The following is a 14126-nucleotide window of genomic DNA, read 5'->3' on the forward strand; positions in this document are numbered from 1 at the left end:
TTACTAATTTTCTTTCATCTCTAACACTTCTATTATAGAGAAAGGGCAAATAGCAATATTAAATTATTTCCTCTAATTAATCCCCTTTTAATGTGCACAAATTTCGTGCACCGGGCCACTAGTATGGAATATAAAACTGAAACTCATATACATTTACACAGTGGAATTCTACTCAGCTGTAAAAAAAGAAGGAGGAAATCTTACCATCTGCAACTGCATTGATGGGCCTGGAGAGCATTATGCTAAGTGAAATAAGCCAGTCAGAGAAAGACAAGTTACCATATGATTTCACTCAGATGTGGGAATCTCATGAACACAATGAACTAACAAGCAAAACAGTGACAGACTCATAAATAGAGAGCAGGCTGACAGCTGTCAGAGAGAGATGGAGGAGGTATAAGGAGGATAAATGGTGATGGACCGAGACTTGACTTGGGGTGGTGAACACAATAAAGTGCACAGAGGATGTGTTGTAAAATGGTGCACCCGAAACCCGTATAATTTTCTTAACCAGTGTCACCCCAATAAATATAATAAAAAGGAAAAAACTGAAACTCATAGACACAGACAACAGTATGGCGGTTACCAGAAGGAAGGGGTTTGGGTGGTAGTGAAGGATAAAGGGGCCAAGTATATGATGAGGGAAGATGATTTGACTTTGGATGGTGGGCACACAATGCAATATATAGATCATGTACACTTGAAATCTATGTGACCCTATTAACCAATGTCACTCCAATACATTTAACAAGAAAAGATTTTTTTAAAAAAGAAAAGTTAATGATAAGCTATCATATACTTCATAAAACGATAACACTATCTTTCTAACTGAATTTCTGCAATCAGATTGTCAATAAATATCTTGTCTCCTAGATACCTTACAGTTTATGGACATGTTAAAGCAATCTGTTTTAAACATTGGCCTATGAGATAATAGTCACCATACAACAGGTCTTTGAAATGTGTTTATTTATAGAACATAATTTAGTTTAAAAGTTACAGTTTCTATCCACAAAACTTACATACTAAAATCTAAAGGTGGAAGATGTCCAAATCTAATGAAAAAATATTAATGAAGTATTAGCATTTTCTAGTGAAATTAAAGCAATGTGGTAGTGTCACAAACTGGATAATCAGATCAAGGTAACAGAACAGCTAACTCAAAAAACAAATTCTGTTATATTTTAGAAAATATCACATGTAATGGTGTAGTAAAGGGGATTTTTAAATAAATTGTATTTAAGCAATTGGCTATTTATGTGAAAATAGATCCATTTAGATTTTTTTTAACCTTATATCACCTACCAAGGTAATTCTGGACATGTGCATTAAAACAAACAGAAAAACACACACAGACAAATTAGAAGAGAATGTTAGTTAGATATGTATCAAGCTGCTAAAGAGAGCTCTCTCTAAATTTAGAATAGAAAAAAAATCACTAAAGAAAGGTTTGACAGATTTGACAACATAAAAACATAAAACTTTTGCTGGTAAAAATAATTAAACAGCAAACCCAGACTAGGGAAAATGTTTAAAGCAGACACAAAAGACAAAGAGTTAATATATTTACTGACCAGTGAGCATACTAATATAAAAAATTTATATTTCCCTCTACTAGGTCTCCATTTCCATATCTCTAAAATGGAGATGAAGCAGTCTCTTATAGGATGTTTATAAGAATTAGATGAAATAATATATGAAAATAGCCTAGCACATAGTGAGCAACTAATGAGTTTATTTTTATTATACAAATACAAAAATATGGAGAAAAATGATGCCTTTAGAATGCTAAGATAGCAATATCTAGACACATGGCACCTGGTTAGGTAAGACTGGTGACAAGAGAGAAGGCTGGAAAGGGTGACAGAAGCCAGAATTCGGACGACCTTGTTTGCAGAAGAGTTTGGACTGTACCATTTAGGTAGTTGAGAGACACTGAAAGATTTTAGTCAGGAAAGTATCAAGGTTGGATTTGTTTTTCTAGCAACTTTAGAAAGGTCACTCGAGTGGCAATATTAAATTTGAATGGGAGCGATTAAGATCAGAGGCAAGGAGCAGGTGGATTATTTTAGAGTAACTCGCTGCTGTTTCCTTCCTCACTGCTAAGCCTCTTGTTAACCTCAGTGAAGTAAACAGCTCAACCTTACCCACTAATTAATTGAACCAACGTATACTAAATTCCTCTCTGGCATAGGCTTTGGGGGGTTATAGAAGTGGACAAGAGAGAGCACCTTCCTTTGTGAACTTACAGTGCAGCAGGAGAGAAAAGAACAAACAAGTAATAAAAATAAGCCGAAACCAAAAGAAATTATTATAAATACTTAAACTGGCTGACTTTGAATATTTTTGGTTTACTTTATTTTTGATTGCAACCCTCTTCTTACTCAATACACATTTCACCTTGAAGCATATCTTTATTTGATCTGATGCTTTGTAATGCAAGGTCATGCATGAACTTTGAAATACTGTAAATGGAAAATTTTGTAAGAGTCTGTACATAAATATCAATCAGGTTTTTTTCCTTTCATCATATCATAATTTTATTTTTTGTTTTGGGGATAGAAAACTAGCTTCAAATAGTAAAAATTTACTAAAGCATTTAGAACAGTTTAAATGAGGACTGAGCAAGTGGAGGATATTAAATATTTTTATGAATCCAAATGGCATTAACAGTCCTTTGAATAAATATATCAATATATATGATTAAATTGACCCTAAAATTTCAGGGAGCTATCATTGTCACTCTGATATATTTTTAGCTTGCATAACCAAAATTCTCTGTGGACATAAATTGCTACTAAAATTGCTGCAGAATTTACCAAGCGACAGGAAAATACATGAGTACTGGAGATTCAGGAAAAACCCTTTATTTAAAGCAGCACTGCTGGCTCTGGGGATTTGAAGATCCAAAGCCTGAACCCCTTATACAATGAGATTACTCCTTATATATATTCCTAAGTTTCTTTGTTTCCTAACTACCAGGCTTTCGTGGCGGGCTTTCACAGCCCCTCCTGAGTCAGAGTGGGGAGGTTAGATTGTATCTAAATGCCTGGCCTGGGTGGTGCCAGCGACCCTTTCCAGCCAAGCTGCCAAATTCCTGGCCGTGGCCCCTGCAGACTGGGAGCACCCAGGAAAACAGACTATTGCCTAAGGAAGGGTCAGTGACTTAATTATAGGCTAACAAGAATGTGCACTAAGACACTGGTCACTGGCATCAATTCAGATTGCTAGCCCCATCCCCACAGGTTGCCCCCTATATTCCTCCTAATAACTCTATAAGCACCAAAATATGGTAACAGCAAACTAGAAAAAGTATTTGCCTTACATACAATAGACCAATATGAAAATAAGTCACTATAAAAAGGACTAATTCTCTTTTGGAAAATATAGGCAAAGAACAATAATAGGTAAAACCCAAAGACAAAATATAAGTGACCGATAAGCACATGAAATAAATATACAATTGTGCTACTGATAAAAACTATGAATAAGATGTCGCTCTTTGCTTATTATATGGAGAAACAGCAAAAACAATGGTAGTTGCAAGAGAGCAAGTGTGTAGAAAAATGCTTTTATGTACTGTAACTAGATATAAATTGGTTCTCTAGAGAAAAATTTAATTTGTATCCACTAAAATTTCTCCTATCTTTTGACTCAACACATATTCTCTGATTCAAAAGTATATACAACAATTTCTCTTAAGGCAGTAATCATGGATATGCAGATATTGCAATGCTAATGCTGTTTATAATAACATAATTAGAAACATGCTAGAAGTTCACCATTGCAGGATTGATCCAGTAAAAGTTCACCATTGAAGCATTGGTTAAGTAAATCATAATACAATTACATTAAAGAATATTATTTTGTTACTAGAGGCCCGGTGCATTAAATTTGTGCACGGGGAGGGGGGTGTCCCTCAGCCCAGCCTGCACCCTCTCCAATCTGGGACCCCTCGAGGGATGTCCGACTGCCCGTTTAGGCCCAACTGCCCTCCCTTGCTGGTCATCTTGTGGTGGCCATCTTGTGTCCACATGGGGGCAGGATCTTTGACCACATGGGGGCAGCCATCTTGTGTGTTGGAGTGATGGTCAATCTGCATATTACTCTTTTATTAAATAGGATAGAGGCCTGGTGCATGGGTTGGGGCCAGCTGGTTTGCCCTGAAGGGTGTCCCGGATCAGGGTGGGGGTTCCCTTGGGGCGTGGGGTGGTCTGGGCGAGGGGCCTGTGGTGGTTTGCAGGCAGGCCACGCCCCCTGGCGACCCAAGTGGAGGCTCTGGTATCTGGGGTTTATTTATCTTCTACAACTGAAACTTTGTAGCCTGGAGCAGAGCCAAGCCTTCTGCTTGCTCCATGGCGGCAGCCATTTTTTTTTGGATTTATGTATCTTCTATAACTGAAACTTTGTAGCCTTAAGCAGAGGCCTGGGCGGGTCAGGGTGTGTGGAAAGCTTGGCTTCCTCCATCACCGGGGGCAACCCTAGCCTCCTGCTCTTTCCAGCTCCGTGGCTGCCACCATTTCTGTTTGGGTTTATGTATCTTCTATCATTGAAACTTTGTAGCCTTGAGTGGAGGCCTAGGCCGGCAAGGGCAGGCGGAAAGCTTGGCTTCCTCCATTGCCAGGGAAACCCAAGCCTCCCTCCTGCTCTCTGTGGCCGTAGCCATCTTGGTTGGGTTTATTTGCATATTCACTCCTGATTGGCTGGTGGGCGTGACTGGTGGGCGTGGCTTTCTGGGTGTAGCGGAGTGATGGTTAATTTGCATATTACTCTTTTATTATATAGGATTATATTGTAGAAGACTATTTATTGTCATTAAGGTGACAGAAAAATGTTGATGAGATGTGATAGAAACACAGAAGAGGAGGGGAGTGGGTAGAAAATGAAATTGATGTGCTGGAGCTGCTGACAAGACCTTTGATGTAAAATAACTCAATCTGGTACTGTAAGGTCTGGGGCTGGGAAAGCAGAAACTTTACAAACTTTGCTTTCTAGCCTGCTTTAGCCTGCTTGAGTAATGAGGAAGATGAACTTAAGCTGTCTGACCTTGTAGGCCAGAGACTAGATATGCCCATAATTTCAATGCCATGCCAGGTGCATTTTTTAATTGGATAGAACTGTGTTGTTTTCAAGGCCACCAGCGAGATAACCACTAAGTGCACATAGGGCTGGCTCTTTAATAAAAAGGGAAGTTCTGCTTGTAACCTTGCTTAGAATTTGAATTCATTTTCTCTAAGCCCACCAGTGAAGCCCACCGGTGAATAAAGTGTGACTCCCCCGGCCTGTGCTCTTGGACCGCGGGACCTCACCTGAGAGCTTTCAATAAACGCGATTTTTCGCTTTTAACCTGCTTGTCTTGGTCAACTTATTGGTTTCGGTCGGGTTAAGTCTTACATCTCTGATTAAACCTTACAGGTACAATACGAGGCTAAGGTCTTAATCTAAAGAGAAGAGTAAGAGGGAGGAGAAAATGAAAGACTGCTACCCTCTCTAAGTTGATCAGGTGATTGTCTTGCTAGCTCCAAAGGTGAAATTCATTCCACATTTTTAAAAAATATATTTTTATTGATTTCAGAGAGGAAGGGAGAGGGAGAGATTGAAACATCAATGATGAGAGAGAATCATTGAACAGCTGCCTCCTGTGCGCCTCCTACTGGGGATCAAGCCTGCAACCCCCGGCATGTGCCCTTGACTGGAATTGAACCCAGGACTATTCAGCCCACAGACCGACTCTCTAGCTACTGAGCCACACAGGCTAGGGCTCATTTCACATTTTTCTTATAAAGCATTATGGCGTTCCCTTTCCCCCACAACCTTTCCAACACTTGTTATTGCTTGTTTTGTTGATAAAAGCCATTCTAACAGGTGTAAGGTGGTATCTCATTGTATTTTTGATTTGCATTTTCCTAATTGCTAGTAAGGTTGAACATTTTTTTCAAATATCTGTTGGCCATTTGTATGTCTTCTTGGGAGAGGTATCTTTTCAGGTCCTCTGCCCACTTTTTAATTGGATTATTTGTTTGGTGTTGAGTTTTAAGAGTTCTTTATATATTTTGGATAGTAAACCTTTGTTGGAGCTATTGTTTGCAAATATAATTTCCCATTGGTCAGCTGCCAGTTTTGTTGTCAGTTTCTTTTGATGGCGGGACTGGTACAGCCATTGTGGAAAAAGTCTGGCAGTTCCTAAAAAAATAGAATTACCATATTACCCAGCAATTCCACTCCTGGGTATCTACCCGAAAAATTTGAAAACATGTATTTGCAAAGATATATGCACTCCTATGTTCATTGCAGCATTATTTATGGTGGCCAAGATGTGGATTCAATCAAAATGTCCTTCAGTAGAGGATTAGGTAAAGAAGATGTGGTACATATACCCAATGGAATACTGCTCAGCCATAAGAATAGATGAATCACTGCCATTTGTGACAACATGGATGAACCTTGAGAATACTACACTAAGTGAAATAAGTAAATTAGAAAAAGCTAAGAACAAAATAATTTCACTCATATGTGGGATATAAAACTGAAACTTCTGGACACAGACAGCCATGTGGTGGTTATAAGAGGGAAGGGGGTAGGATAGGAGTAAAGGAGGCCTAATATATGGTAACAGAAGATGATTTGACTTTCGGTGGTGGGCACACAGTGCAATATACAGATCTTGTATCATAGAAATGTACATTTAAACCTATATGATCCTATTAACCAATGTCACCCCAATAAATTTATTTTTTAAAAAGCATTATAAAAGCCTTTCAACTCTCTTAGAAATTCTACATTCCACAAGTGATGAAATTGGACATTGATTCTTAAGCACTATGTATATAAAGCAGTGGTATTGTGTTGAAGACTCACCTATAGTTACTTTCTCGGTAAAGCAGTACAACATGTTAAAAAAAAGAATGTATTCATTTTGCCCAGCTGGCTTGGCTCAGTGGTTGAGCATTGACTATGAACCAGGAGGTCATAATTCAATTCCCAGTCAGGCCACATGCCGGGGTTGTGGACTCAATTCCAGTGTGGGGCGTGCAGGAGGCAGCCAATAAATGATTCTCTCTAATCATTGATGTTTCTCTCTCTATCTTCCTCTCCCTTCCTCTCTGAAATCAATAAAAATATATTTTAAAAAAGAATGTATCCATTTTGCATCTAATAGATTGTGGAGAGTGGCTGCAGCATTCAGACAGGATCAAGCCTTGGACTGGCTGTGGCAAAGCCACATACAATTTCCAGCTTGGAGGGCAAAGCCCTCCCAGTACAATTATAGCCAAAAGGCTATGGTTGTAAGCTTGACCTTATAGTCTGACCCTGCAGTCCTAGGTAGCTAAAGGATATATAGGCTTGGGGGGGGGGGGGGGGGCGGGCGGTGAGGGGTGCAGCAAGTGCTGCCAAAACAAGGCTTGATAGAGTTCAGAGAATGGCAACAACATGAAGGAAGCAGATTTGAAACTTGCAAGAACATTGTAAAACATCTTGCCCTTGCTTTACTTTGTGTGATCTGACTATACTAATAAAATAAACTTCGGCTTACAGGTTGTGTCACTGTTTCCTCCTCCAGGCACAGTGACCCACCTGGCCCAGCTATATTCTCTGTCTGTTTTCTTTAATCCTTCACCACACCCCCTCCCCCCTCAGGTTCACCACTGGCCGTGCTGGATATGGTTCAATAGATCAAGATTTTAATCTTGGCTCTGCCACTTACTGTGTGACTTCCTGCAAGTTACTAAAACTAAGTCTTTGTTTCCTTGTTTGTAAATGGCAGAATATAACAGACCCTACTTCAGAGAATGGCTCTGAAGATTAATTGGTGATATTATTCCATGCAGTGTCTGCAGTCTGTAATTTTTGGTTTGTTAACACCCCTCTCCATGTTAAAAAAAAAAAAAAAAAAAAGGAAAGAAAAGAAAAGAAAAAGCCCTCTGAGATGAGGGCTCATACTGCTCTCCTTAAAGAAACTGTAAGACCAGATCCACCTAATTCTGATCAGTCTTTACCCAAAGAGTAAGCCCTTTTACAAAGAGCAGCTGGTGAGACCTGCCTCACTAATAGCCTGTAATGCCAGCCTTACCAGTCATACTCTCTTGAACCAACATGTTTTGTACTTCCTTGACCTTGACCCTCTCTGCCACCCCCTTCCATGATGCCCTCTGGAACTTCTGCTCTGTGACCAATACTACCTATGGTCTCCACTTCTTCTGAGTGGTCCCTCCACCCTCTTTCCTCAGTGTAAACCTGGATCTCCCCGGATGGCTCCGCTTCCCTTGTACTTTCAAACGGATGTTTTTGTTTTGTTTTTAAATGTTTTCATCTCTTTCATACCTCAGGGCCAGAGAGGTAGTGTTCTCCCTGGTTTCTATTGTCACTTCCGAAGCATTATTTCTCCCCCTTCTTATAAAAAGCAAGCAAACCAACAAAATTTGCTCTCAGTCCTTGAAGTTTAGATTATTTGACAGTATTGTCATTTACTAATCTTCCACTTACCCCCCCCTAAATTATTGAAAATAACACAGCAGCTATTGTATATTCCAAATCCTGCCATAATTCTGCGTGACTTCATCACAACATAAATGTCCATTCAACACTCTGACTTCTGAATTTTTTTTTCACTTCCTCTCATCACCAGACATATTCCCCTCCACTGCCATACATTACCATGATTACAAAGCTTGGATTTTTGACATCACCCATAACTGCTCTAATTCCAAAATTGCTCATTCACATATGCCACTACCTGACCACAATCTCTAATCTAATCTCCCAGTTTGTTTGTTTACTATATCCATTATGATTATTCTTGGAACTCAACAGATCAACCAGTCGTTTGACCCTCTCTTCTCCACATCAACCTATCACTTCTCTCTTCTTTTCCTGTATATCCAACTTAAATTGCATTCGCATCACACTCTTGTTAATATTCCAAACTTCCTTGTATTTATGACTTTTATTTTTACCCTCTATAACATTTCAGTCCTGCATGAAATCAACATCTTCCTGATTACCTGCATGCCAGCAGTCTAACTGTTCTGGGCCAAATGCTGTGTCTTCCCAAATTTAAACATTGAGGTTTCAACCCTCAATGTAAAGTTATTTGGATATGGAACCTTTGTGAGGTGATTAGGGTTAGATGACATGCTGAGAATAGTCCCTAATAATGGGATTAGTGACTTTTTAAGAGATGCCAGAAAGTTTGTTATCTCTCTCTCTCTCTCTCTCTCTCTCTCTCTCTCTCTCTCTCTCTCTCTCTCTCCCTACTTTACCCTCCGCACACAAAGAGGTCATGGGAGCACATAGGAAAATGGTGGCCCCTTACAAGCCAGAAAGAGAGTCTTCACCAGGAAACAAATCATCTGGTACCTTGATCTTGGACTTCCAAGCCGCTAGAACTGTGAAAAAAATAAATCTCTGTAGTTTAAGCCACCCAGACTATGATTTTATTTATTTATTTTTTTATGGCAGCCTGGGCTAAGACACTAACAATGTCAAAGAAAGTCACAGGATCGAATGGATGTGCCTGGTAAATTCATCATTACTGATCTAAGATGAGTCCTCAAGTATTGACCAGGAGTTCTAAATTTCGTTAGTCAACTTATTCTACTACTCATTGTAAGAGGGACTAAAACTTTCAGCTGGTGACATTGTCTTTTATTTTCTAGACAAAGCAGAAGCTATCAGATGGGAACCACCCAGCTTTCTAATAATAAAAAAATCAAAACTACATCTGCACCCATACTCCCACCATTCTCTCTAATTACAAGTGAGAATTGGTATCTTCAACCAAAGCTCAATCCATCCATCTGTGCTTTGAATCTCATTGCTTTTCTGCATTCTCACTTCTAATCATTTTTTTCTCTCTCTTGCTTTTCTAACCTTTCCCTCTCAGTGGTTTCATTCCACCAGCTTTACAATATACTCAAGTCACTTCCATGAAAAATAATACAATAGGGATAAAATACTAACATCCCTCTACTCAACATTCCCCAATGACACTCCCATCCCTGCCCACCCCCAACTCTGTTCACAACTTTTTAAGAGTTAATATTATTTTTACTTCCCACTGATGCTTTTACTGGCTCCTATTTGGCTTCCACCTTCATTGTTCTATTAAAACAGTACTTATTGATCTGTGTACATAAAGGCAATTAGCTTTTTGTCCATGATATGGGCTTCAAGTATGTTTTCTCAGGCTGTCATTTTACTTTGGCTTTTGTTTATGGAGAAACTTGCTTTGTGGGTTTTTTAAAAAGTTTGTGTCTTCAGTTTTATCAGTCTTTTCTGAATGGCTGCTGGGTTTGGGTGTACTTAGAAAGTCTACTTTGAGATTAAAAAACAATGGTTTGTAATATCTCTGGCTTATAGCACTTTAGATTTGAGGACATTTTATATGTTATACTTGTAAGTTTGTCTTTTCTGATGAGGAGAAAGAGGAGGTTAGGAAAATAGTGAATGAATATGCTTTGCTCATTCAGTTCTACAGGATTCTTATAGGTTAAATTTGGCCATTTACAGTTTTCATTATTTTTACTGTGAATCTTTTTACATCTCTGAATAGGCTTTGTGCACATGCTCAGATAAGTAAAATAAAGAATTGTAACATGCCAAAAGAAGTTCAGAAAGCAGTGTGAAAAATCATGTGGTTCTACAGTAGTATTATACTTTGTACTGGATATAATTGATTAATTATCTTCAGAATAGTAATCTAGAGAAAGAATGTGATCCAGGACATATTGCTCAGGAAAATTAAGAAATTCGCTTTATCAAATAAGGCCCCCATGTGGTAGTTTAATGACACACCGTACATACAAAAAATGGCTTGTTTTAAAGCAAAATCTTGTTCAGCAAGTACCAGTGTCAACTGAATCGCTCTAAAAGTAAATTTGAAAAATAACATTATTACATGATCATCTAAGATATTGTTTTACCAAGATTTTAGTCATAGTACCAATAACATGAATATGTACTTGAGTCTAGAAAGCTAATTTTGAGAATAATTACACCTCACTTTTCTCTGTTTGACATGATCATTTGGTTTTGTCTTCTTGGTGTTTCAGGTGTGTGTTCGCTCCCTCCCCCAGGACAAACCAGCCGGTGTCTAGGAGTTTTCTTGATAATTGATGGCTTTCCACTCTTCTCCCTGTGCAGTTTTAATGTGTGTTTAAACAACAATTTCAATTTAGGCAGTATTTGTCATTGCCAGTGTAAATATTTTTGCGGAGACCGCCTGCATAGCCAGTGCATCTGCTTCCTGGTGGCTACTTCTGAATTCAAACTTTTGGGGGAGCAAGAAGAGAAAAGTTAAATGGGAGTTCCTGGGAGGGTAATCCTCCTTATGAGTCTCTATGTCTCTATAGAGCAGACAAGAAATGTTTGGGAACTGACCTAGAAAACCCTCCTGCTTTTATTGGTAAGATACAAAATGCAAAGTCTGTCTAACTTATTTTCTTATAATTTTAATATAAAATCAAATTTATTTATTATAGTATTAGTTATGGCAAATACATTTTTTCCTGCACACAAAGTTTTATATTATTGCAATTATATTTAGTAGCTGAAAGGGCTCAGTCTTTGCCCCGATGATTTAAAATAGAGATTAAAAAATTGTTACAACATCGGAAATTAGTAGTCTACAGTGTCATCACACAAAATTTTGTATTTTGAACGCATTCAACATTGAGTATCTCCTGTAGGACTGTGCATAATATACATGTAATATACATAAAGTGTGGAGATATCCACACTAAACTATATATCCTATAACATTCTTTGAGAGAAACTGCAAAACCAGAGGAGAAAGTTATATGGATTTTGGAGCCACCCAAACCAAAATTTCAGTAAAATAATGCCAAAGGTGTCTTCAAGTTACGTTTAATAAATGTTTATTGAGAATCTGTTCTTTGCACAGCGCCCTGCTAGGTAGGTCCCACAGGGATATGCAAAGGGAGGTGAACAGACCCATCAACTTAGGTGGGTGCCAGAGAACGCAGGGCCGGAAGCTAGGACCTCCCCGCTAGTAAGACTGGGGGGGGGGGGGAGGGGCGGGTAGAGAAAAGTGGGCGCTATGTTCTGAATCCGTGTGACGAGATAGCACTCCCTGCCTCTCTCAGGGAGCACCCTGGGGAAGACCAAACCACCAGTAGGCTCACCGCTCCCACCCAATTCCGGGGTCCCTGCCCAGGACAGTAGAAGGGTGCAGGGAGAAGACTGAACACCGCGCTGGTTTTTACGTGGGCAGTCTTGGCTGCAGGCAGTGCTGGGGTGACCTGGAGGGTCAAGAAATCCCACCACCAGACACCCCAGGACGGATGTATTATACGAGTCATTTCCCTCCTTCGGGCTATTTGTAGCTGTGTATCAGTCCAGGGGAGAGCATTTGGACAAACCCCACTTCCTTCTTGGGAGTCAGGCCCTGAGGTCGGGTGCAAGAGCCAGCGCTGCTGCATTCTTGGCGCCTTAGCTGCAGATGCCACAGAATTTGGGAGTCGGTTTCCAGGACAACCACCAGACATTTAAAGCTAGCGATCCCAGCCGTTAAAGCTAGGCTCCAGGTAAGGGTCCGTCCTCAGCTCGGGTCTCTCCGCGGCCCCGCATCCCACAATCCCCGCGCCAACAGCCGCGCGGCTCCCCTGCGTGCCGACTGTCAGCACCGAGCCGGCGGCGAGCGCGAGCCCCGCGTCTTGACAGCTGCCCACGCGCCAGGGCGGAGCTGGAGCGCGGTGCTTTTAAGGTCCGCGCGGCAGGCCCCGCCCCCGGAGCCCCACGATTGGCTCCAGGGCTGGCGTTGGCAGAAAGGTGCAGGGAGGGCGGGGCTGCGCGCAGGAGGCCCGCGGTGTCAACGGGCGGCTGGGGCTGGGGAGTTAGCGGCGGCTGAGTGAGGGCGGCTGGGCGTGTGGGGTCGGCGGGCACGTGCGCGCGCCGGCAGCCGAGGTCCCGCGGGAAGTAGCGGAAGGCCCGACGCCAACCCGCACGCGTAGCCCGGCTGTCGGCGGCGCGCGCGAGGGCGAGGGGGTGGTGCGTGCGTGTGTGCGCGTGAGTGAGTGTGTGTGCGTGTGAGTGTGTGTGCCTGTGTGTGAGCGTGCAGTTCTGGTGCGGAGCTCGAGTCGTCAGTCCCCCGTGCGAGTCCCCGCCGTCGTCTCCATCCTCCCCGCGTCCCCGCAACCCCTTGGTCGCATCCAGAGGGAGAGCCTGGAAGAGGTGGGGGTGGGGCGCGCGGGGTGGCACGAGACAAAAGGGTCGCGGGGTCAGCTTGCCATGGCTTCCCGGAGCCTGGGGGGCCTGAGCGGGAGCCGTGGCGGGGGCGGCGGCGGCAAGAAGAGCCTGAGCGCCCGCAATGCTGCGGTGGAGCGGAGGAACCTGATCACCGTGTGCAGGTACGGCGGCCGGTTGCTCGGGGTGACGGGAGGGGGCTGCCTGAGCCCGGGGCTGGGGGTCGCGAGACACCCCGCTGTAGCCTTGCGCCCCGGCCTCTGCGCAGCGGGTGTATCCGCGGGCCCGCGCGCCCCCAGACGGGCGGGGGTCCGGGCACTGCCGAGGCCCCGGACTTTCCGTCAGTTCCAGGGCTGCCAGCGGCCGAGGGTACGGTTCGGGGCGGGGCTGGGGATGGATTTGTTTTGAATGTGCCATCTCGAGTCGAGAGTAAAACAGGAGGGAGGGCAGGGGGAGAGCTCTTTGATTTAGTGCGTGTTTAGCTGCCAGCCAGTTTTTGGTGAAGTAGTCGTTCCTGTGGTGCTTGTTTGCTGTGTTGCCTCAAAATCAGTGTGCATTCTGTGTTTGTTTTGGCTTGTTTATATATATTAAGTCATTTCTTGCCGCAGATCTTGAGTGCCTACTGCATGCCAGCGTGTGTGTGTGTGTGTGTGTGTGTGTGTGCGCGCGCGCGCGCGCGTGCGCTTCCTCTCCACTTTAAATTGCAGTGTTGGTGCTGTGTCTGCAGTTGTTAGCAAGAGTGGGACTGTGGAGGACACCTAGGCTACGTTTCAGTGGTTTAGTCCAAGTTCTGCCTTTCCTCACATGTTTTCTAATTATGAGTGCAGTATTCCTTTATTCTACAAAATATAGAGACATAAAAGGAATAATTAGTATTTACAAAAGGAATTACTATCTGTAAGAGGAATAGTTACTGCCTACAA

At 42.2% G+C, this 14126-nt stretch overlaps 1 protein-coding gene across 4 annotated transcripts in view; it reads left to right on the plus strand.

The window, feature by feature from the left end:
* The first annotated feature begins 12803 nt into the window (after window positions 1-12803).
* RUNDC3B (RUN domain containing 3B) overlaps window positions 12804-14126 on the plus strand; it is a 116508-nt gene continuing 115185 nt past the window's right edge. For 3 of the 4 annotated variants that reach the window (XM_080666799.1, XM_080666798.1, XM_080666800.1), the window contains exon 1: window positions 12822-13367. In XM_080666799.1, coding sequence (XP_080522925.1) covers window positions 13249-13367 — 119 coding nt within the window. In that variant the 5' untranslated portion in view covers window positions 12822-13248. Of the gene's footprint in view, window positions 13368-14126 lie in introns of all 4 variants that reach the window. The other variant, XM_080666797.1, reaches the window with a different exon arrangement.

The sequence above is a fragment of the Plecotus auritus genome (genome assembly GCF_963455305.1).
Source record: "Plecotus auritus genome assembly, chromosome: 4".
Taxonomy (NCBI): domain Eukaryota; kingdom Metazoa; phylum Chordata; class Mammalia; order Chiroptera; family Vespertilionidae; genus Plecotus; species Plecotus auritus.